This window comes from Bubalus kerabau, chromosome X (assembly GCF_029407905.1).
Source record: "Bubalus kerabau isolate K-KA32 ecotype Philippines breed swamp buffalo chromosome X, PCC_UOA_SB_1v2, whole genome shotgun sequence".
Lineage (NCBI taxonomy): Eukaryota > Metazoa > Chordata > Mammalia > Artiodactyla > Bovidae > Bubalus > Bubalus kerabau.
In genome coordinates this window covers 155,982,428-156,005,365 of record NC_073647.1, presented here as the reverse complement: position 1 = coordinate 156,005,365, position 22,938 = coordinate 155,982,428, and the positions used below count along the sequence as shown (strand labels likewise).

The 22,938-nt window shown below is 36.7% G+C and overlaps 1 protein-coding gene across 1 annotated transcript in view; it reads left to right on the top strand.

Annotated features, from left to right (window-relative positions):
• Positions 1-13,455, top strand: part of SCML2 (Scm polycomb group protein like 2) — a 98,847-nt gene extending 85,392 nt beyond the window's left edge. Inside the window, exons 9-15 of the mRNA XM_055563399.1 lie at positions 363-489; positions 2,256-2,459; positions 3,385-3,567; positions 5,804-5,917; positions 6,718-6,972; positions 10,373-10,530; positions 11,631-13,455. Of these exons, the coding sequence (XP_055419374.1) occupies positions 363-489; positions 2,256-2,459; positions 3,385-3,567; positions 5,804-5,917; positions 6,718-6,972; positions 10,373-10,530; positions 11,631-11,759 (1,170 nt within the window). The 3' untranslated portion in view covers positions 11,760-13,455. The remainder of the gene's footprint in view (positions 1-362; positions 490-2,255; positions 2,460-3,384; positions 3,568-5,803; positions 5,918-6,717; positions 6,973-10,372; positions 10,531-11,630) is intronic.
• The last annotated feature ends 9,483 nt before the right edge of the window (positions 13,456-22,938 follow it).

Genomic DNA, 22,938 nt, shown 5'->3' with positions numbered 1-22,938 from the left:
CATCTTCCCGACCCAGGAACCCTGCATCGCTTGCATTAGCAGGCAGATTCTTTACCACTGAGCCACCTGGGAAGCTAAAAAACAAAAAAAGCAACAAACAAACCACAAGTTTTATATAATAATTATTTTGGCTATGGTATAACTAGGTGGAGCAGGGATAGCATTGGGAATCCCAGTCTCTTGGTCTCTTTCTCTCCTACTTGACTAGCTTATGGTCCCCTCTTAGCACAGTTTGAAAAGTACTACAATTTGTAATAAAGAAATTTCCATCCCAAAGGACTTCTGACCACTGGTCATTTGTGGACCAGTGTTGCTAATGATTTTCTGACCTCCTTATCTAGGAATTTTTTCTTTTTTAACAGGGAAAACGTATTCCTGTCATTTGCTCCACACCTTCAACTTCTGAAAATGCACTGGCCAGAGAACATGGTAACATTTCATATGATAAAGATGTTTTCCCTGGGTCATCTAAAATAGTGATGTCTACAGGTAAATTAGTATTTTTAAGAGCATAAAATTAGTACTTTTGTTGCATTATATTCAGTGTCTTTGAAGTCCTGAAAATAAAATAAGAGGGAGAAAAGATGATAATAAGCATTTCTTTGAGCATTTTTCATATTAAAATATTTTGAAATTCTAGTTGTTTATTTTGATGTTAAGGAAAAACAGTCTGTTTAAATACATGAGTCACCTGAAAATTCAGCATCCTTAAGATATTTTATCCCTCTTGGTAAAATTTATAACATTTGCATTATTGTCAAATCTATTCTCGTTTTCCCATTATCTCATTTCACAATTTGTCTTTTTGTCTTGTATATATTTTTAAAGTTACCTCAAACCTTTTTTAAATGCCTTTTAAAATTTTCACAGATCCTTGCCTGTCAAGGGACATGATGACTTTAAATTGCTGTTTGCTGTGTAAAGAGTGTGAAATGACAGGCACCCAAACTAATTAATCCCTTTGATTTGTCATCTTCTACAGATTTCCTTATTCCTTCCTGTTTTTTTTTAATAGCAAGTTTTATTGCTTCCTCTCCTAGATTCTTAATTATCTTTCTCTTACATTCTTCTCTTCCCTGGACTTTTTCCCCTCAATTTTTCTTTTCTTACTAAAAAGAAATTATAGTTTAATTTTTTGAAATAGGTGTCACTTTAAAAATAATTATTGTTACATTTCCCATTTTGTCACTTAATTATTTCTGATTTTTAGTCCATTAGCTGGTGAGACTGACTAAATGAGTATAAACATTGAAATCCTTGTTTAGCTCATTTGTGCTCAGTAGAACTTTGTCAAGGCCATCAGTACCTCAGGTTGTTTTAGTAGGTGATATTTCTATGACAGGGTTGATCCTTCCTCTGGCTGTTGCCAAAAAGTTGAGAATTATCATATATTTCAACATGGTGAAAGTGAGATTAATGGGTTTTTATTGTACTAAATACAGACTTTATATCGATGAAAATTTTGCAATAAAGCAGTGGAGAAAAATAACATGCCTTTTGATTTAGGGGGACAATATATTTTCTTTTTGGTAATAATCATATTACATTGTTGATTAGAATTTGATTCTCAGTGAAGAAAAATTAAGGAAACTTGACTGTGATTATAGGATATTTACTTCTAAATGCTAAATGCTTTTATTATACTAAGGAAAGCATTTATTCTTAAAATTTTCTTTTCTGAACCTCAGCATGTATAGAAAGAACATTTTTATTTTCTTAAAATTAATGAAAAATTTTCTCCAGGTCATTAGAACTTACTGTGACACATATCTTAAATTATGTGGTTACTTTAGAAAATACTATGTAATGAATAAATGCAGTATTGTTGAGTTAAAATAAATTCGGTCCAAAAGGAATGTGCTAACATGACCAGTTTTGAAAGAAAATTCTTGCACTGTGACTGCAGTAAAAAAGTGAAAATATTCTTGTCTCTAAGCCATTTTTATCTAATATGGGAATGTGCAAAGAATTGTTTTGTGATGCTACTAAAACTTCTATTGTTTCTATAATTAGTTTGGACAGAAATCTAGAAAATTGAAGAAGCTTTTGGATTATTTCTTTCTAGGTTTAATGTATTTATACAATGTGAAACTATGTTTATATATTTTTAGGTAACAGAAATGATCATTAATATTAACTATGTTTAGTTTCTCTTTGAGTGAAGTGTGGCTAATGGGATATATAGTGATTATGTAGTGTTTGTGTTCCTTCTAACCAATCTCATTGTTATATCTATATACACATTTTTCATCAAGTCTGTGTCTATATAAACAAACATGGAAACTGTGGCCCTCACCTGGATCAGAACAAAATCCAGCAGCTGCCAGACCACTTTGGCCCAGGCCCTGTCAATGTGGTGCTCCGGCAGACGGTGCAGGCCTGTGTGGATTGTGCCATTCAAAGTAAGACTGTTTTTGAATTCCTTAAGCCAGATGATCGTGGAGGAGAAGTGATAACCGGTATGCACATCTAATCCTTTATCAGCTTTTGTTCTCTAATTGGATTTTAGGTTTCAAGAAGGCAAAGATTTTATAAAATACATAGATTATTTTCTAATTTTTTATTCTATTGATAATCGAATATTTATTTTGTTAATATATAGAATATTTATAATAATTATATGTTTATAGACTTTTAACCCTGTTTTGAAAAGTTTAACTTTCTAAATAAACTAATAATGTCAGTAATACTGTAAATTGAGGTAAGAGGTACAGATTTTTCCTTTTACCTTCTTTATTAAGCTCACTATAGATAAAGTGAGGTTTATATTAATATATTTTAATTTTTTTTTTAGAAAACAGACTAATATATAAGAATCTCTAAATAAAAATGTGATTCAAGAAGTGATTAAGGGATAAGATACATATGGCTCTCATGATTGTGTAATCAGATACTGCATTTGTACCCATGGCTTCCCTGGTGGCTCAGAGGTTAAAGCGACTGCCTGCAATGCGGGAGACCTGGGTTCGATCCCTGGGTCGGGAAGATCCCCTGGAGAAGGAAATGGCAACCCACTCCAGTATTCTTGCCTGGAGAATCCCATGGACGGAGGAGCCTGGTGGGCTACAGTCCATGGGGTTGTAAAGAGTTGGACATGACTGAGCAGCTTCACTCAATCACTTCAGTCAATGTTTGGAAGAGTAGAAAGTATTGTAGATCAGTGGGTTTCTATTGTTGTTGTTTACTTTATGAATATTTTTAAATGAGAATGCTTTTCTTCGGACTATTGTGTTTGAATGAGAGGAACTTATATAATTTAAGATTATTCTTTGATAAATTACAAAAATCACACATTAGATTTATGTTTCCTATATTGATGGCTTTTTTGTTGTTGATGTTATGGTTCTCATCTTTTTATGATGTGACTCTGACATCTTTTCATAGCTGCTTTTGATGGGGAAATTCATTCCATCCAGCTGCCTCCAGTGAACAGTGCATCATTTGTTCTTCGCTTTCTTGAGAACTTGTGCCACAGCCTGCAGTGTGATAACCTTTTGAGTAGCCAGCCTTTTAGCTCTTATAGAGGTAATACTCATAGTCCTGAAGAGAATGATCAAAATAAACCAGGTAAGAGAAAATGTAAAATTTTATACTAATCTTACATTCAAACACCTTAGTGGTCAGCTAATGATTATACAGGGGATTTTCCTAAGTGCCCAGAACCAGTATATCTTCCAGCCTTTGTCAAGGGTTTTTTGTGTGTGTGTTGAAACTTACCTTCAACATTCCTTGCAGAACTTCATAGTTGTCAAGAAATGAAAGATTAGGGCCTCCCAAAGTCTTCCCTAAGCATTCATAAAGCCACGCACATACATAGGGCCTTACAGATTTGCAGGAATATCTCAGTGCTTTTCTAAGTGTCCTAATGGACATCTCATTCTCCCGTTCTTTTGGTCAAGCTTTTTGTCAGCCCCAACTGATAATCCTGCCTCAGAGAGCTTCACCACTAAACATTTGCCACTGTTGTGGTTTTTTTGGTTTTGATTTGGTTTAATTTTTGACCAGTGCTTTGGAGATAGGACTGTTCACACAGAGCAGCCTCCGATTTAGGTCAAATAAAACAAACCCAGAGATCAGAGGTTTTCAGAGACAGTTCTCTGAGGGTGAAGCTTTTGTAGAATTCCAAATGCTTTGTGCCCCTTCCAGTGTTAGGCTGCTGGCTTTCACAGCTACTTTAGTTGCGAAGCTATTGGTTTGCAAAACTGCTGAAAAACTGAGATTAAGATGGGGGAAGCTAAAATGTCACAGAATTTGTTGTTCTGATATTCAGCCATTTTTCTTGAATAAACGCTTTTTTGGTTGTTGTATCCCCTGGAGAAGGGATAGGCTACCCATTCCAGTATTCTTGGGCTTCCCTGGTGGCTCAGACAGTAAAGAATCGCCTGCAGTGCAGGAGACCTGGGCTCAATCCCTGGGTTGGGAAGATCCCCTGGAGAAGGGAATGGCTACCCATTCCAGTATTCTGGCCTGGAGAATTCCATGGACAGAGGAGCCTGGCAGGCTATAGTCCATGGGGTCAGAAAAGTCAGACATGACTGAGTGGCTTTCACTCACTTAAGCCTTTTGTTAACATCCAGAGTTTTGAAGAAGTTGATTTTGCCAGTGCTGTCATTAGTTCTATGAAAGAATGGAAAGTCCTTAATCAGTCATCTTGGAAGTGCCTCTCTATGATGACTTTTAAAGTACTTTGTAAATTATCTGGCTTTTTCTAATTACTCTGCAAGAACAGTTTCATGCCTTAGCTTACTATAGTACCCAGAAACAGAAGTCAAGAATCAGTTTTATGTTTGTATCAATCCCAGATAGTAGACCATATACTAGCTTCATAAACTTTTCATAAAGTATTATAATGTTGTACATAAAAGGTAAGTAAAGAATTTTTCTGATCTTGCTATAATTCTGAAGTAAATACCTATAGAAAACCATAGAAACTGTATACTTTAGTGTTCAAATTTTCTGTATCAGTAAATTGGTATGAAAAAAGTCAGTTATTTCTTTTCTTAGAACTTAACAGTCCTAATTGTAGAAATACGTCTTATTCACTGAAATATGTTTTGGCTGTTGATTTTTATAGTTGATGATTAAAAATAAAATCAAAAGTCAAGAACGCTTTTAGACTCATTCGTAATCAGTCAGTAACAGGATGGTTAAAAATTACTTATCAGAGGATTTTAAGGGACATGCCTGACCCTTAGCCATTTTTAACTAGATGAAGTTTGACTTTGGTACTTTGTCATTGCAGTCTGTCTCCTTTCTGAAGATCTATTATCCTACTTTATAGATTTTTATTGTACTTTATTTTTCCTTTTAGTTGGAGATTAAATCAAAATATTGATTCATTTTAGGATTATGCCTTAAAGAATGGTCTTTTAAGAAGAAATGCATTTGGTTGAATGATAAGTAAGCAATAGAATTGTTTTAAGAGTAGCCCTAGGCCAGGATTGTTACCTATAAAATGGAGTGTTCTTTGTACTCTATCTACTCTAACTTCTCTGAATTCTTAAACTTTGTTGTTCATGGGAGCAATTTTCTCAGGCCTTTTTAGTTGCCTTACTGCTGCCTGAGAGAGTTAGAAAAATATGATGACCCTAGAATAAGTGAAGCCTAGATATAATGGTTTTAACCCTTGTATATCACTGAAATATTTAATAGGATGAAATGAGCACATCTTGTTCATAAACAAATGATTATTGATGAAGTTATAGTAGACAAATGATATACAAAGAAGTGTTTTATGCTGTTGATATGAAAATGCTTAAGTATATTAATTAGTTAAAACAGACATCTCTTTTTTTGAAAACAGTAGAAGAAGATATAATGGAAAAGAAAATCACCAAACGACCTTCTGAACAACCTTTGCCTTATGTTGCTCCTCTCTCTCCTAAGCAACCCAAAATAATAGTGCATCCCTCTGAAGGTAAACAGTAGTTACATGTTGCAAGATTGGAAAGAAAAGTCATTCTGCTATCACTTACGTATGCTGTTGAGTGTTGGTGTTGGGAATAGGGGAGTATATTTCCCAACTGCCAAATCTGTTTGGCAGTTAGCTATTACTTTGGCAGCTTTGTTGAGCACTTCATTCCCTTAAGAAATGCACAGTTGTCATTTCTCCTTAGATTAAAGAAAAAAAATTATAGCAGCAATTCCCATTCAGCTTTGTATTGCTAAAAGCTTTATAGAAAGAGGAGTAGAAAAACCTAAAACATTTCTCCAGTGAAGGTTTTTTTTTTATATGATTTTATTTTATTTTATTTTATTTAAATTTTATTTTATTTTTAAACTTTACATAACTGTATTAGTTTTGCCAAATATCAAAATGAATCCGCCACAGGTATACATGTGTTCCCCATTTTTTAAGTGCTCAAGTAGTAAGCAAATGTTAGAAACCAATAGTGTAAGAACTGTATTTGTAAAGATAAATGTTTTAGTGAAGTGTTCATAGTCTTGGTGGCAAGACTGGCAAAGGTTAGTTATGAGAAAAATAGATGATGTCATTAGAATCAATTTGGATTTCAGGACAGTGAAATCAAGAAGGGGATAGCCATGTGCTTTGTGTTAGAGGTTTGTAGTTCATTATACCATGGCTTAAGTAAACTATTGTTGCCAATTTAGGGGATTTTTGACATTTTAGTAGTATTCAAACTGTAAGTCTGTTGAAGATAATTGCCTCTGTCTTTTTTCTTATTGCCTTCGAATTTTTTTATTTTTTTCTTGTAGAGGAAGTATTACCTTCTGAGGAAGATGGCATGGCCAAAAAGGAAAAGCTTTCTGAAGAGTCCAAGAAGTCACCACTTAGTTCAGCAAATTCTTTGAGTCCTGCCAGAAAAAATCCTATAAGCACTCATACTCCAGTCTCCACGAATGGTTCTCAAAGTATGCCGTGCACCTCAAGCCTCAAAGTAGTGGAGACCAAATCACCTATCAAGAGTAGTCAGCTTGAAGTTGAATTTGAAGTGCAGAGGGAAAGTGAAGGTATTTTCCAAAACAATGATTCTCATCTGATGGGTTTGTCTTTCCCCTTAAGGTTCCTATGCCCCACATCATCCCCTGAGAGTTTATCACATTGAAGAAATTGTCAAAATTAAGGAGCTAAGAGTCCTCCCCTTCACATCATTGTCAGGGCCAAGCTGCTGCAGATGCTCTAATCCTCATGGCATTACAGAACTGTTTCTGGGGATCTGGATCACCAATCATGTTTCTGATAGAGACTTCTTATTTTATTGGTTTTCATTCCATTGTAGTTTCTCATTTCCTTGGATACTGTCTGGACTCACAAACCTCGTATGACTCGGAGGCGTGGAAGGATGCACTCCCTCTTCATTCTGATGTGCTCCCTTCCTTGTCCCTCTTGAGACCTTTCCTGGCCCCAGCCTGTACTTGGCTCCCAGATCTAGGCTCTGGCATCCTGTTGCTGCAGCCATTTCCCTGTTTTCCACACTCTCAGTCATTCCCTCACACCGACCAGGAGAGCATGATGTGTATAAACTGTATAGCATCCTACCACTCATTTAGAAAGAGCCAGAACAGCCTTCCACGTGCAAAGATAGCTCTATCCTGTACCCTTTTAAAGATTAAGGATGTTGGGGTGGAGGGAATAAGTGTTTTGTCTTTTTTCACCAGATAGGCATTTAGGCAAGGTTGAGGAATACAGGAAGTAGGAATCAACTCACTCCCTTGCCTTTTATCATGGATATCATCTGTACACATGCTGTGACACATTTAATATTGTCACTCCCATCTCATTTCCCCATATAGATTGTCTCTGGGTTTGGAGTGATTTTTGTAAAGAATCTAAAGATAGATGTTCATTTTATAAAGGGGTAGTGTATCGTAAGTTTTTAGATATTGTCACTATATGAGCTTATGAAGATAGGCCTTCTTAGAAGAATGCTCTAAAGGTTACTTCTAATGCTGAATCTCACTTCCAAATGTATATCTAACACTACCATGCCAAAGTAGCCTGTTTTGGGGTTTGAGGATGCTAGCTTCTAGTCTTCCTAGGTGTGGAAAGCCTTAATAGTAATAACGTTACTTAATAGTAATAAATTCATCATCATCTTCATTACCATCTGATATTATGTGCCAGCACATAATATTTTACATTGCTTCATGCATTACATATTTACAACAGTTTCTCAAGATGTAGGTGGTGGTAAACATTTTCAGGTGAGAAATCTGAGAAGTTGCTTAACTAAGGTCTCCCAACTAGAAAGTGGCTTGGCCAGTCCAGGCACTCTGACTCCAGGGCTGTATGTACATCTTCAGAGAATAGGTAAGCGTTTCACTTTATTTTCTTTAAGGTGTTGGAACTGTTGCTTACAGCTGAGTCTACCTTTATTTCTGATGATACTCAGACAACATCCTGCCCTGCCCCACCCCAATATTTGAATGAAACAAATTGTTGATTTTTATTAAAGGAAAGAATTCAGTATCATCTGGGATAAAATCAAGTCACTTTCATTTCATTTATACCAGAAATATTTACTGATAGCCTAGTGTATATAAGACAGAGCCATTAAGGAGAAGAGTGTGACTGGACTTTAATTATTTTTCATATAATTATGTGAATAATACTACTAATGTAATGTTTATAACCTTCTTTGATTGTCTTGAAGATATGGGCCCAATTAAAGTATTTTTCCATGGTAGATTAGAGATAGGTGGGCTCACAGCTGTTTTATTTTTAATACAAAATTATAATTTTATACCAGAAATCCTATTTTTACATCAAGACATAACCCATACCAGATTCTGATGACAGAAACAAAAAATCCCACAAATATATGTTAATTTAGAGGTATGATTAGCCTTGCCAGTAATTTTTTAAATATTAAATTGAGTCTTTCTTGAGTTAAAGGAGAAGACTTTTCTGTCTGAATTGTTAGACTGCCTCAGGCATGATGTGGTCTGTATCATCATCACTTTTACTCGAGTTGATACAACCTAGCAGCATTTCTTGGTAGACCAACATTTTTATTTCTGACAAGTAGAAAGTAGGATGTGAGTGAAGTGAAGTCACTCAGTCATGTCCAACTCTTTGCGACCCCCATGGGCTGTATAGCCTACTAGGCTCCTCTGTCCATGGGATTTTCCAGGCAAGGGTACTGGAGTGGGTTGCCATTTCTTTCTCAAGGAGAAAGTAGGATAGATTTTAGTAAAGAATTTTTATTTCACATCAAAGTTAAAATATTTAAAAAGAAAATATATAAAATTCTAAGCTACACCAAAAATTTACCATTGGAAGTTCTTACATCTTCTGTTTTCTTTGCCCTTTCCTTGGGTGAATACCCAGAATACTTCTCCCTAAAATGGTTAGAGCACAGATGACAGGAAAGAAAAGGTTCACTTTTGGGTAATTCACACACACGAAAAGATCAAATTTGTGTTGATGGTCTTTGTTTAGAGAAACAAATCTTCCTAGCAAAGCACCAAACCCGCTTCTGTTATCATATACTAACTTTAGAGAGTCAGGCACTCTGGTTAAGGAAATGAATACGTGTCTGGACAGAAAGAAATTTTGAGTACAACTTAGTGAATAGCAAAACTATAACTTTTTGGGGTATGAGCACTTAAATTATTTCATGTTTTGATTTCTTTTTAAATATATAAACCTTCAACCAAAATATGTATCACTATGCAGTAAAATTTGAAAGAGATATTCCGTATAATGTTAAAGTTGCTTCTGACCTAACTAAGTACAAAATAATCTTGTTTTCTTCAAAATTCAAGTAAGCATTTAAGCCTTGAGAGACAGGAGTTTAAAGAATAAATTGATGCTAAAAATAATCTTTATTGAATACATGGGACAGATTCAGTAAAAGAACTAATTTGGTTCTCAAGAGATAATATGGTTTATTGAAAATTTATTGATTAAAGTGAATTAATTTAAACAATTATAAAACTCTAAATTTTTTGGATTTTCATTGCAATTACCTAGTAAAAGACTCAAACCTAATCTTGAGTCTTCTCAAGAGGAGGAAGATTGAGAGAAATTCTTCAAAATACTTAAAGGAAGGGAGCAATAGGTTAGCTTAGATTAACCTTGATTTAACCTAAGTTACAGGTCTTTTTCTGTATTTGCCTGTGGTCAAAGAGGCCTTGGATTGCTTGGTCTGTATCATGATCTTTGAAACTCTAGGGTACATTCTGAAGTTGCTTTTGTTGTTTGGAGGAGGTCAAGTGGGACATTCTTGGGTAGCTATCCTCAGGTTATCTTTATCTAGGCTTTCACTAAATTTTACCTTTGGAATCCTAGGTCCATGCTGGAGTACTTCACAGAACATTCCAGGAATGATAAAATTATTCCTTGCTTAACATCTTTTCTTTCAGGATAATGATCAGGTCAAGTATGATTTGTCTTTTTTCCCCCCAGTTGAAGCTCCAAGTTATATAGCTGTACCTGACCCCAGTGTCCTGAAGCAAGGCTTCTCTAAGGACCCTGAAACCTGGTCTGTGGATGAAGTGATACAGTTTATGAAACATAAAGATCCTCAGAAGTCAGGCCCCCTTGCTGACCTCTTCAGGCAACATGTAATGTATCTTTTGATCCAGTTTTCCTGATGTAATGACTTTGAATTATCTCTCTGCAGGCCCTTCAGTTGGTTACTGATTAGTGTGGATGGTGGGGGAACCCTATCAACTGATTTTCCCATATTTGAGAGAGTTCACTTTGCCCAAAGTTAGATCCTTAAAGGATAGAGGCTGGATCTGTGCTTTAAATGGGTACCCAAGTCCCTAACATATTTACACGTCTTTGAGTTCTCAAGAGAAGATGATTCAGCATGGCCACTCTCAGGTGTATTCTCCTTTGTAAGACCAGCTACAAAGATCCTTCTCCCCACCTGCTCCCTGCTTGGCCCTGGGATTGTGAGTAGGAGGGAATGACCACCTTTGTAACATGGTGTCCTTCTTATTACGATGCCTGATGAATCCAGTAACTGTATAAGATTAAGTGCAGCTTTATTTTAAATCAGAACTCAGGAAAATCAAACATACTTCCAAAACATAAATTGGTTTATTAAGCAAATAAATAGTATTAGGAGGATACCTTGTGTCTGTTAAATAATGTTTATAGTCTTTTCTAACAAATCAAATTCATGACCAAATGTATCCTTTTGTATCCTTTTTCATATTGTAAGAAAATCAGTAATATGTTTTAGCATCTAATTAGCTTCACATAATTAGGTGAATTGCTTTCAACATAAAGACAACACCGTTTAGCACATTTACAGTTTGCATTAATGCTGACATACATTCCCAGCCTTTCTAAGAAAGTTAATGACTGTCTGAAATTCATTTCTACAATTCATAGTTTTCTATCTACCATTTGTCATAGATACATGGTATTATATTCAACACATAGTTTTTAAAATCAGACAGTTTGATGCTAAAGGCCATTCTTCAAAGATACTGGGTTAAGTTTACTTTTTCTTAAAGTTTGAAGTGAATTTAGAAATTTTCAAATGATGTTTCACATAAGTTATGTTTTTAATAGTTTTTAATAATAAATGCATATTCAGAGAATATATATTGAGAATGTACAGCTACTCTCTATTTACATGTTCTTATATGTAAGTAACTTGACAAAATGTGAAACAGTGCTAATAATTATAATTTATTTCTCTCTATAGGAAATTGATGGGAAGGCTCTGCTACTACTCAAAAGTGATGTGATTATGAAGTATATGGGGCTGAAACTGGGGCCAGCCTTAAAGTTATGTTATTATATTGAAAAACTTAAAGAAGGAAAATACAATTGAAAAAATATATGTTTAGATTAGACATAATTTTCAGTTGTTTTGATAACTTTTAATGTAAAAGTATTTTTATTCTCATAGCAATTTTTGTTTTGTAGACAGTTCCTCTAAAACTACATTATATCCAGAATTGCAGAACTCTATTATAAGTCCAGTCTACTTCTTTAAAAGCCATTAACATGTTAGTATTAGCATATTCAAATTGGTAGTTCTTTATCTCTGTTTATTATTTTATTGTAGAGTTTACAAATACACTTCATGCAGGAAACAAAGAAACACCTTTGATTTTGGTTAATGTATATATGTAAAACCAAAACAGCTAAATCCCAAAGGGGAAAATATCAGGGACTGACAGGCTCTCTAATGAAATTCACACGAAGTTTTCCTTAGATGAGAATTTAAAGATGCAACTATAGATATCATCTCTTTTTCAAATACTTTGTCTGTTACTGCAATGTTCTGTTTGTGTTCTATCAATTTCCTGAAAGGGAATAGCCATATAAATTATCTTCCTTTCGTTACTATTTCTCTATATGTTGTATTTGTTAATATTTAAAGAAAAAACAAGCTTATAAACTTTCTTAAAGTGTTTTTATCAGTTTTTGATGAATTTTGAACAATTATAGAGTAGTTGTTCTATGCAGGAGATATTATACTACAAGGGTGGTTTTGATGGAGTCCAATTAAATTTTTTCAATGAAATACCTGTTATTTCTAAACTTTACATATTTTCTCCAAGCTTAGACATTTAACTTGGGATTCTTTCTCACATCTTTATATGAAGAAGACTATCCCTTCTCCAGTGGATGTTCCCAACCCAAGAATCGAACCGGGGTCTCCTGCATTGCAGGCGAAGTCTTTACCAACTTAGCTATCAGGAAAGCCCTTACATGAAGACACCTGTGCCCAAATTTTAAAATATATATATTTTATTGTCTATGTTTATTCCTCATATGAATTCAATACTGTATTTATATATTATTCTATACTTGTAGGTATTCAAACAAGTTAACCTGTTCTTTTTGAATTTAATATGGCACTTTGCATTGCCACAGAGGTAATGGTGAACTATTTATATAGTTGGATGTTTTTATTCTGAAAAAATATTTGCATCATTTGCTATCACTAGTACCTCTCATCTTAGTCTTCAGGGGATAAGAAACAATCCACAGATTGGTTTCCATACAGGGAAGTTCTCTGTCCTATGCAATGTTGTTAGTTAATTTGCTTAGTTCTGAGCCATTTATTCTGCTAAATTTTGGAAGATGCATTAATTCTGACTTATCGTTTTGGGTTTTATTTTTAAAGTTAGAACTTTTGAGGGAAAATGGTGCTATATGTTAATTGTTATTACTTTGTACAACTTTGGTGTAATGTTTATAAGCTATGAGAATCTGTGCTAAAAGTATTAGCCATTTGTTATAAATGCCAATAAAATGTACACCAGGGGCAAGAATGTACATTTTCTTTTTTAGAAAACCAAATGTACTTTATATGAGAATGCTACTATTTAAAGGGTGGTTTCATCTATGTTATTCACTTTGTGTTTTAAGACAAAAATTCTAATTTAAACTGTCTTCTCTCAAATTGTTTGTGTGAAGATGCTGTGCCCAGTTAAACAGTCCTCAGGTGTTTGTATAAATACTGTTTTACAGTCTTCAGATTTTAAAATATAATAAAGTTAAATAACCTCAGTTAATGTGAAAGCCTCAGATTTGATTTTACTTGCTTTTACCACATTATATTAATGTATGAATCAGTTACAGTTGAAAAAGAAGTACTCTAGTAAGTTTGTGTTTTTATGTGTCCAAATACTTGGTTTTAACACTTGGCCTCATTCTACTGGTAAACAGATTCTTAGGAGCAAAGGGCTTATCTTTTGCAAGGGCCTTAAATGAGACCCCAGGGAGGCAATAAGAAGTTAAATCAATGAGCTTTATCTGTACTCAAAGCTTTTGTTACTTTGGTGATGATGAAAGCATGCTAGAAAATGGCAGTGCCCCCCGGATCCCTCATCTCACCAGAGTTTATGACCTGTGCTTTTTTTTTATGACTGTGCTTTTGCCGCTGGGGGCCAGAAGCTATGCTGCTACTCAGCCTTCAACTCTCCCAACTTATGTGCTGGAAAAGCCCTGGAGGCTCAGGGTTGTGGTTGAATCACCTTCAAGATTCGACCCCTCAGCCCACCTGTCCCAGGAACTGGTGCCTTGGAATCCAGAAACTTACCACTGTTCATTGGAGATGACCGGGCCCCAGTTGAGGCTCCAGGGATGATAATCTCAAGTAACTAGAGTAGCGGGTGTCGATTTTCACTGTGGGGTTTGTAAATTTTTGTCCAGGGACTGTCATGCCATGTTACATGGTTTACCTGTGAACTTAATTAATCTGTGCTCTAGTTTTCCCTCTCAGTCCATCCTTCAACCTCCTGTAAGGAGCAGGACTCTGCAACTTGAGCACCAAAGCCCTCTGGACACATCAAGCATTTGCTTTCTGATTTTTGTCTTTGTAACTTCTAATGATTGGAGAGTCTTATAGTACATGGTCCAGAGTAGAACTTCCCAGACCCTAAATTGGGACTATCTCTATAAGCATAAAAAAGCCATCAGTTCAGTTCAGTTGCTGAGTCAAGTTTCACTGTTTGTGAACCCATGGGCTGCTGCATGCCGTGCTTCCCTGTCCATCACCAACTCCTGGAGCTTACTCAAACTCTTGTCCATCAAGTTGGTGATGCCATTCAACCAGCTCATCCTCTCTTGTCCCCTTCTGCTCCCACCTTCAATCTTTCCCAGCAGCAGGGGCTTTTCCAATGAGTCAATTCTTCTCATTAGGTGGCCAAAGTATTGGAGTTTCAGCTTCAGCATCAGTCCTTCCAATGAATATTCAGGACTGATTTCCTTTAGGATTGACTGGTTTGAACTCCTTGCAGTCCAAGGGACTCTTAAGAGTCTTCTCCAACACCACAGTTCAAAAGCATCAATTCTTCTGCGCTCAGCTTTATTTATAGTCCAACTCTCACATCCATACATGGCTACTGAAAAAACCATAGCTTTGACTAGATGGACCTTTGTCAGCAAAGTAGTCTCTGCTTTATAATATGCTGTTTAGGTTGGTGATAGCTTTTCTTCCAAGGAGCGAGCCTCTTAATTTCATGGCTGCAGTCACCGTCTGCAGTGATTTTGGAGCCCAAGAAAATAAAAGTCTGTCACTTTGCATTGTTTCCCCATCTATTTGCCATGAAGTGATGGGACCAGATGCCATGATCTTCGTTTTCTGAATGTTGAGTTTTAAGCCAACTTTTTCATTCTCTTTCACCTTCATCAAGAGGCTCTTTAGTACCTCCTCACTTTGCCGTAAGGGTGGTGTCATCTGCGTATCTGAGGTTATTGATATTTCTCCTGGCAATCTTGATTCCAGTTTGTGCTTCATCCAGCCTGGCATTTCACATGATGTACTCTGCATATAAGTTAAATAAGCAGAGTGACAGTATACAGCCTTGATGCACTCCTTTCCCAATTGGGAACCAGTCTGTTGTTCCATGTCTGGCCCTAACTGTTGCTTCTTGACTTGCATACACATTTCTCAGGAGGTAGGTCAGATGGTCTGGTGTTCCCATCTCTTTCAGAATTTTCCACAGTTTGTTGTGATCTACACAGTCAAAGGCTTTGGTGTAGTCAATAAAGCAGAAGTAGATGTTTTTCTGGAACTCTTGCTTTTTTGATGATCCAATGGATGTTGGCAAATTGACCTCTGGTTCCTCTGCCTTTTCTGCATGCAGCTTGAACATCTGGAAATTCATGATTCGTGTACTATTGAAGCTTGTCTTGGAGAATTTTAAGCATTACTTTGCTAGCATGTGAAATTAGTGCCAATTGTGTGGTAGTTTGAACATTCATTGGCATTGCCTTTGTGTGGGATTGGAATGAAAACTGACCTTTTCTAGTCCTGTGGCCACTACTAAGTTTTCCAAATTTGCTGGCATATTGAGTGCAGCACTTTCACAGCATCATCTTCCAGGATTTGAAAGAGCTCAACTGGAATTCCATCACCTCTACTAGCTTTGTTTCTAGTGATGCTTCTTAAGGCCTACTTGACTTCGCATTCCAGGATGTCTGGCTCTAGGTGAGTGAGCGCACTATCGTGGTTATCTGGGTCATAAAGATCTTCTATGCATAGTTCTTCTGTATATTCTTGCCACCTCTTAATATCCTTTGATTCTGTTAGGTCCATACCATTTCTGTCCTTTATTGTGCCCCTCTTTGCATGAAATGTTCCCTTGGTATCTAATTTTCTTGAAGAGATCTCTAGTCTTGCGCATGCTATTGTTTTCTGCTATTTCTTTGCATTGATCACTGAGGAAGGCTTTCTTATCTCTCCTTGCTATTCTTTGGAACTCTGCATTCAAATGGGTACATCTTTCCTTGTCTCCTTTGCCTTTCACTTCTCTTCTCCTCTCAGCTATTTTTAAGGCCTCCTCAGATAACCATTTTGCCTTTTTGCATTTCTATTTCTTGGGGATGGTCTTGATCACTGCCTCCTGTACAATGTCATGAACCTCCGTCCATAGTTCTTCAGGCACTCTGTCTATCAGATCTAATCCCTTGAATCTATTTGTCTCTTCCACTTTAGGTCATACCTGAATGGTCTAGTGGTTTTCCCTACTTTTTTCAATTTCAGTCTGAATTTGGCAATAAGGAGTTCATGATCTGAGCCACAGTCAGCTCCCGGTCTTGTTTCTGCTGACTATATAGAGCTTCTCCATCTTTGGTTGCAAAGAATATAAGCAATATGATTTCGGTATTGACCATCTGGTGATGTCCATGTGGAGTCTTCTCTTGTTTTGTTGAAAGAGGGTGTTTGCTGTGATCAATGCTTGGCAAAACTGTTAGCCTTTGTCCTGCTTCATTTTGTGCTCCAAGGCCAAATTTGTCTGTTACTCCATGTATCTCTTGACTTCCTACATTTGCATCCCAGTCTCCAATAATGAAGAGGATATCTTTTGGGTGTTAGTTCTAGAAGGTCTTGTAGGTCTTCATAGAACCGTTCAGCTTCTTCAGCATTACTGGTTGGGGCCTAGACTTGGATTACTGTGATGTTGAATGGTTTGCCTTGGAAAAGGACTGAGATCATTCTGTCATTTTTAAGGTTGCATGCAAGTATTTTGTTGATTTGTCTCTTGTGGGCTCACTCTTCTGTTGATTATGAGGGCTACTCCACTTCTTGTTAGGGGTTCTTGCCCACAGTTTTAGATATAATGGTCATCTGAATTAAATTCGCCCATTCCAGTCCATTTTAGTTTACTGATTCCTAAAATGTTGATGTTCACTCTTACCGTCTCCTATTTGACCACTTCTAATTTACCTTGATGCATGGACCTAACATTCCAGATTCCTATACAATATTGCTCTTTACAGCATCATACTTTACTTCCATCATCAGTCACATCCACAACTGGATGTTGTTTTTGCTTTGGTTCCATCTTTTCATTCTTTCTGGAGTTATTTCTCCACTCTTCTTCAGTATTATATTGGGCACCTACTGACCTGCAGAGTTCATCTTTCAGTGTCCTATCTTTTTGCCTTTTCAGGCTGTTCATGCGGTTCTCAAGGCAAGAATACTAAAGTGGTTTGCCATTCCCTTCTCCAGTGGACCATGTTTTGTCAGAACTGTCCACCATGACCTCTCTGTCTTGGGTGGCCCTACACAGCATGGCTCATAGTTTCATTGAGTTAGACAAGGCTGTGGTACATGTGATCAGTTTGATTAGTTTTTTTTGATCGTGGTTTTCATTCTGTCTGTCCTCTGAAGGACAAGGATAAGCTTATGGAAGGAAGCTTATGGAGAGACTGACTATGGGGGAAACTGGGTCTTGTTCTGATGGGTGATGCAATGCTCAGTAAGTCTTTAATCCAATTTTCTGTTGATGGGCAGGGCTGTGTTCCCTCCCTGTTGTTTGACCTGTGACCAAACCATGGTGGAGGTAATGAAGATAATGGTGACCTCCTTTAAAGTCCTGTGCATGCACTGCTGCACTTAGTGCCCCTGACTCTGCAGCAGGACACCGCTGACCCTGGAGGTGAGATACCACTCACACCTCCACTGGAGACTCCTGGACACTCAGAGGCAAGTCTGAGTCAGTCTTTTGTGGGCTCACTGTTCCTTGCTCCTGGGTCCTGGTGCACACAAGGTTTTGATTGTGCCAAGAGTCTGTTTCCCCAGTCCAGTGTTAAGTTCTGTAATCAAATCCCACAGGACTCCAAAGTAAAATTCTCTAGGGGTTCTCAGTCCCTTTGCCAGATTCTCAGGTTGGGAAATCTGTTGTGGGTCCTAGAACTTTGGCCCTGTGGAAAACTGAAAAAAATCCCTCATCTTTATGAAAAAACTGAAAGATTTGTCATAGATGCAAACAAAGTGTGTGTATGTGTGCATGTTTAACTAGGATTTGAAGATGTAACTGAGCTGTAAACACTTAAAACAACTTTAAGAAAGCTGTCCCATGTCCTCCTGACAACTTTTATATCTGCAAGCCAGTTACTGGATGATTCCATTTTTATTGAGCCGGGCTAATATTTTTCTCTTCACACTGAGTCGTGTCCACATATAGATGTGATCCCATGAACTGCAGTATGCCAGGGTTTCCCTGTCCTTCACTATCTCCCAGAGATTGCACCATTTGAAACCATCAGTTCTTTGGCACCAAGCCTCCGTTTGGTCCAACTCACATATCTGTACATGACTCCTGGAAAAACCATAGCTTTGACTATATGGACCTTTGTCGGCAAAGTGATGTCTCTGCTTTTTAATACACTGTCTAGGTTTGTCATAGCTTTTCTTCCAAGAAGCAAGCGTCTTTTCATTTCCTGCCTTCCATCACTGTCCACGGTGATTTTGGAGCCCAAGCAAATAAAATCTGTCACTCCTTCCACTTTTTCCCCATCTGTGTGCCATGAAGTGATGGGACCAGATGCCATGATCTTAGTGGTTTTTTTTTTTGGAGGTCTTCTCTCTGGATCATGGTTTTTTCCTAATTAATTATTTTTAATTGGAGGCTAATTATTCTACAGTATTATAGTGGCTTCTGCCATACATTGACACGAATCAGCCATGAGTGTACACGTATCTCCCATCCTAAACTCCCTTCCCATCTCCCTCCCCATCCCATCCCTCAGGGTCATCCCAGTGCACCAGCCCTGAGTGCCCTGTCTCATGCATAAAACCTTGACTGGTGATCTGTTTCACATATGGTAGCATACATGTTTCAATGCTATTCTCTCAGATCATCCCACCCTCGCCTTCTCCCACAGAGTCCAAAAGTCTGTTCTTATCTCTGTCTTTTTTGCTGTTTCATGTATAGGGTCATCGTTACCATCTTTCTAAATTTCATATATATGCGTTAGTATACTTTATTGGTGTTTTTCTTTCTGACTTACTTCACTCTGTATAATAAGGTTCCAGTTTCATCCACCTCATTAGAACTGATTCAAATGTGTTCTTTTTTATAGCTGAGTAATATTCCATTGTGTATATGTATCACAGGTTTCTTATTCATTCATCTGCCGATGGGCATCTAGGTTGCTTCCATGTCCTGGCTATTATAAACAGTGCTGTGATGAACATTGGGGTACATGTGCCTCTTTCAATTCTGGTTTCCTCAGTGTGTATGCCCAGCAGTGGGATTGCTGAGTTGTATGGCAGTTTCACTTCCAGTTTTTTAAGGAATCTCCACACTGTTCTCCATAGTGGCAGTACTAGTTTGCATTCCCACCAACAGTGTAAGAAGGTTCCCTTTTCTCCACACCCTCTCCAGCATTTATTGTTTGTAGACACTGTGATGGCGGCCATTCTGACCAGCATGAGATGGTACCTCATTGTGGTTTTGATTTGCATTTCTCCGATAATGAGTGATGTTGAGCATCTTTTCATGTGTTTGTTAGCCATCTGTATGTCCTCTTTGGAGAAATGTCTGTTTAGTTCTTTGGCCCATTTTTTGATTGGATCGTTTATTTTTCTGGTATTGTGCTGCATGTGCTGCTTATATGTTTTTGAGATTAATTCCGTGTCATTTGCTATTATTTTCTCCCATTCTGAAGGCTGTCTTTTCACCTTGCTTATAGTTTCCTTCATTGTGCAAAAGCTTTCAAGTTTAATTAGGTCCCATTTGTTTATTTTTGCTTTTATTTCCATTACTCTGGGAGGTGGGTCATAGAGGATCCTGCTGTGATTTATGCAGAGTGTTTTGCCTATGTTTTCCTCTAGGAGTTTTATAGTTTCTGGTCTTAAATTTAGATCTTTAATCCATTTTGAGTTTATTTTTGTGTATGGTGTTAGAAAGTGTTCTAGCTTCATTCTTTTACAAGTGGTTGACAGTTTTCCCAGCACCACTTGTTAAAGAGATTGTCTTCTCCATTGTATATGCTTGCCTCCTTTGTCAAAGATAAGGTGTCCATAGGTGCATGGATTTATCTCTGAGCTTTCTGTTTTGTTCTGTTGATCTATATTTCTGTCTTTGTGCCAGTACCATACTGTCCTGATGACTGTAGCTTTGTAGCATAGTCTGAAGTCAGGAAGGTTGATTCCTCCAGTTCCATTCTTCTTAAGATTGCTTTGGCTATTTGAGGTTTTTTGTATGTTCATACAAATTGTGAAATTATTTGTTCTAGTTTTGTGAAAAATACCATTGGTAGTTTGATAGGGATTGCACTGAATCTATAGATTGCTTTGTGTAGTATACTCATTTTCACTACATTGATTCTTCTGATCCATGAGCATGGTATATTTCTCCATCTATTTGTGTCATCTTTGATTTCTTTCACCAGTGTTTTATAGTTTTCTATATATAGGTCTTTTGTTTCTTTAGGTAGATTTATTCTTAAGTGTTTTATTCTTTTCGTTGCAATGGTGAATGGAATTGTTTCCTTAATAACTCTGTTTTCTCACTGTTAGTGTATAGGAATGCAAGGGATTTCTGTGTGTTAATTTTATATCCTGCAACTTAACTATATTCATTGATTAGCTCTAGTAATTTTCTGGTGGAGTCTTTAGGGTTTTCTGTGTAGAGGATCATGTCATCTGCAAACAGTGAGAGTTTTACTTATTTTCCAATCTGGATTCCTTTTATTTCTTTTTCTTCTCTGATTGCTGTGGCTAAAACTTCCAAAACTATGTTGAATAGTAGTGGTGAGAGTGGGCACCCTTGTCTTGTTCCTACTTTAGGGGAAATGCTTTCAATTTTTCACCATTGAAGATAATCTTTGCTGTGGGTTTATCATATATGCTTTTTATTATGTTGAGGTTTATTCCTTCTATGTGTGCTTTCTAGGGGGTTTTATCATAAATGAAGTTGAATTTTGTCAAAGGCATTATCTGCATCTATTGAGATAATTACATGGTTTTTATCTTTCAATTTTTAATGTGGCGTATCACCTTGATTTATGAATATTGAAGAATCCTTGCTTCCCTAGGATAAAGCCCACTTGGTCATGATGAATGATCTTTTTAATATGTTGTTGGATTCTGTTTGCTAGAATTTTGTTGAGGATTTTTGCATCTATATTCATCAGTAATATTGGCCTGTAGGTTTTTTATTTTTTGATCAGAAAAGATGCTTCAAATGATTTCTTTTTTTTTTTTAATTTACCAATGCTAGATTTATGGCCCAGGATGTGATCTATCCTGGAGAATGTTCTGTGTGCACTTGAGAAAAAGGTGAAATTCATTGTTTTGTGGTGAACTGTCCTGTAGGTATCAATTAGGTCTAACTGGTCCATTGTATCATTTAAAGATTGTGTTTCCTTGCTAATTTTCTGTGGTTGACCTTTCCATAGGTGTGAGTGGGGTAATAAAGTCTCCCACTATTGTGTTACTGTTAATTTCCCCTTTCATACGTGTTAGCCTTAGCCTTACATATTGCGGTGCTCCTATGTTGGGTGCATATATGTTTATAATTGTTATGTCTTCTTGGATTGATCCTTTGATCATTATGTAGTGTCCTTCCTTCTTTGTCTCTTTTCACGGCCTTTATTTCAAAGTCTATTTTATCTGATATGAGTATTGCTACTCCTGCTTTCTTTTGGTCTCCATTTGCATGAAATATCTTTTTCCAGCCCTTCAGTTTTTGGGTCTGTGTGTGTCCCTTGTTTTGAGGTGGGTGTCTTGTAGACAGCATATATAGGGGTCTTGTTTTTCTATCCATTCAGCCAGTCTTTGTCTTTTGATTGAGGCATTCAACCCATTGACATTTAAGGTAATTATTGATAAGTATGATCCCATTGCCATTTACTTTGTTGTTTTGGGTTCGAGATTATAAACATTTTCTGTTTCCTGTCTAGAGAAGATCCTTTAGCATTTGTTGAAGAGCTGGTTTGGTGGTGCTGAATTCTCTCAGCTTTTGCTTGTCTGTAAAGCTTTTGATTTCTCCTTCATATTTGAATGAGATCCTTGTTGGGTATAGTAATCTGCATTGTAGGTTTTTCTCTTTCATCACTTTAAGTATGTCCTGCCATTCCCTTCTGGGCTGAAGAGTTTCTATTGAAAGATCAGCTGTAATCCTTATGGGGATCCCCTTGTGTGTTGTTACTTTTCCCTTGCTGCTTTTGATATTTGGTCTTTGTGTTTGATCTTTGTTAATTTGATTAATATGTGTCTTGGGGTGTGTCTCCTTGGGTTTATTCTGTTTGGGACTCTCTGGGTTTCTTGGACTTGGGTGGCTATTTCCTTCCCCATTTTAGAGAAGTTTTCAACTATTACCTCTTCAAGTATTTTCTCATGCCCTTTCTTTTTGTCTTCTTCTGGGACTCCTATGATTCAAATGTTGGGGCATTTAACATTGTCCCAGAGGTCTCTGAGGTTGTCCTCATTTCTTTTAATTCTTTTTCCTTTTTTCCTCTCTGCTTTAGCTATTTCCACCATTCTATCTTCGACCTCACTTATCCTATCTTCTGCCTGTTATTCTACTGTTGGTTGCTTCCAGAGTGCTTTTGATCTTAATCATTGCATTATTCATTATTGATTGACTTTATTATTTCTTCTAGGTCCTTGTTAAATATTTCTTGCATCTTCTCAATACGTGTCTCTATTTATCTGTAACTCCATTTTGTTTTCAAGATGTTGGATCATCTTTACTATCATTACTCTGAATTCTTTTTCTCATGGACTCCCTATCTCCTTTTCTTTTGTTCTGTTTGGT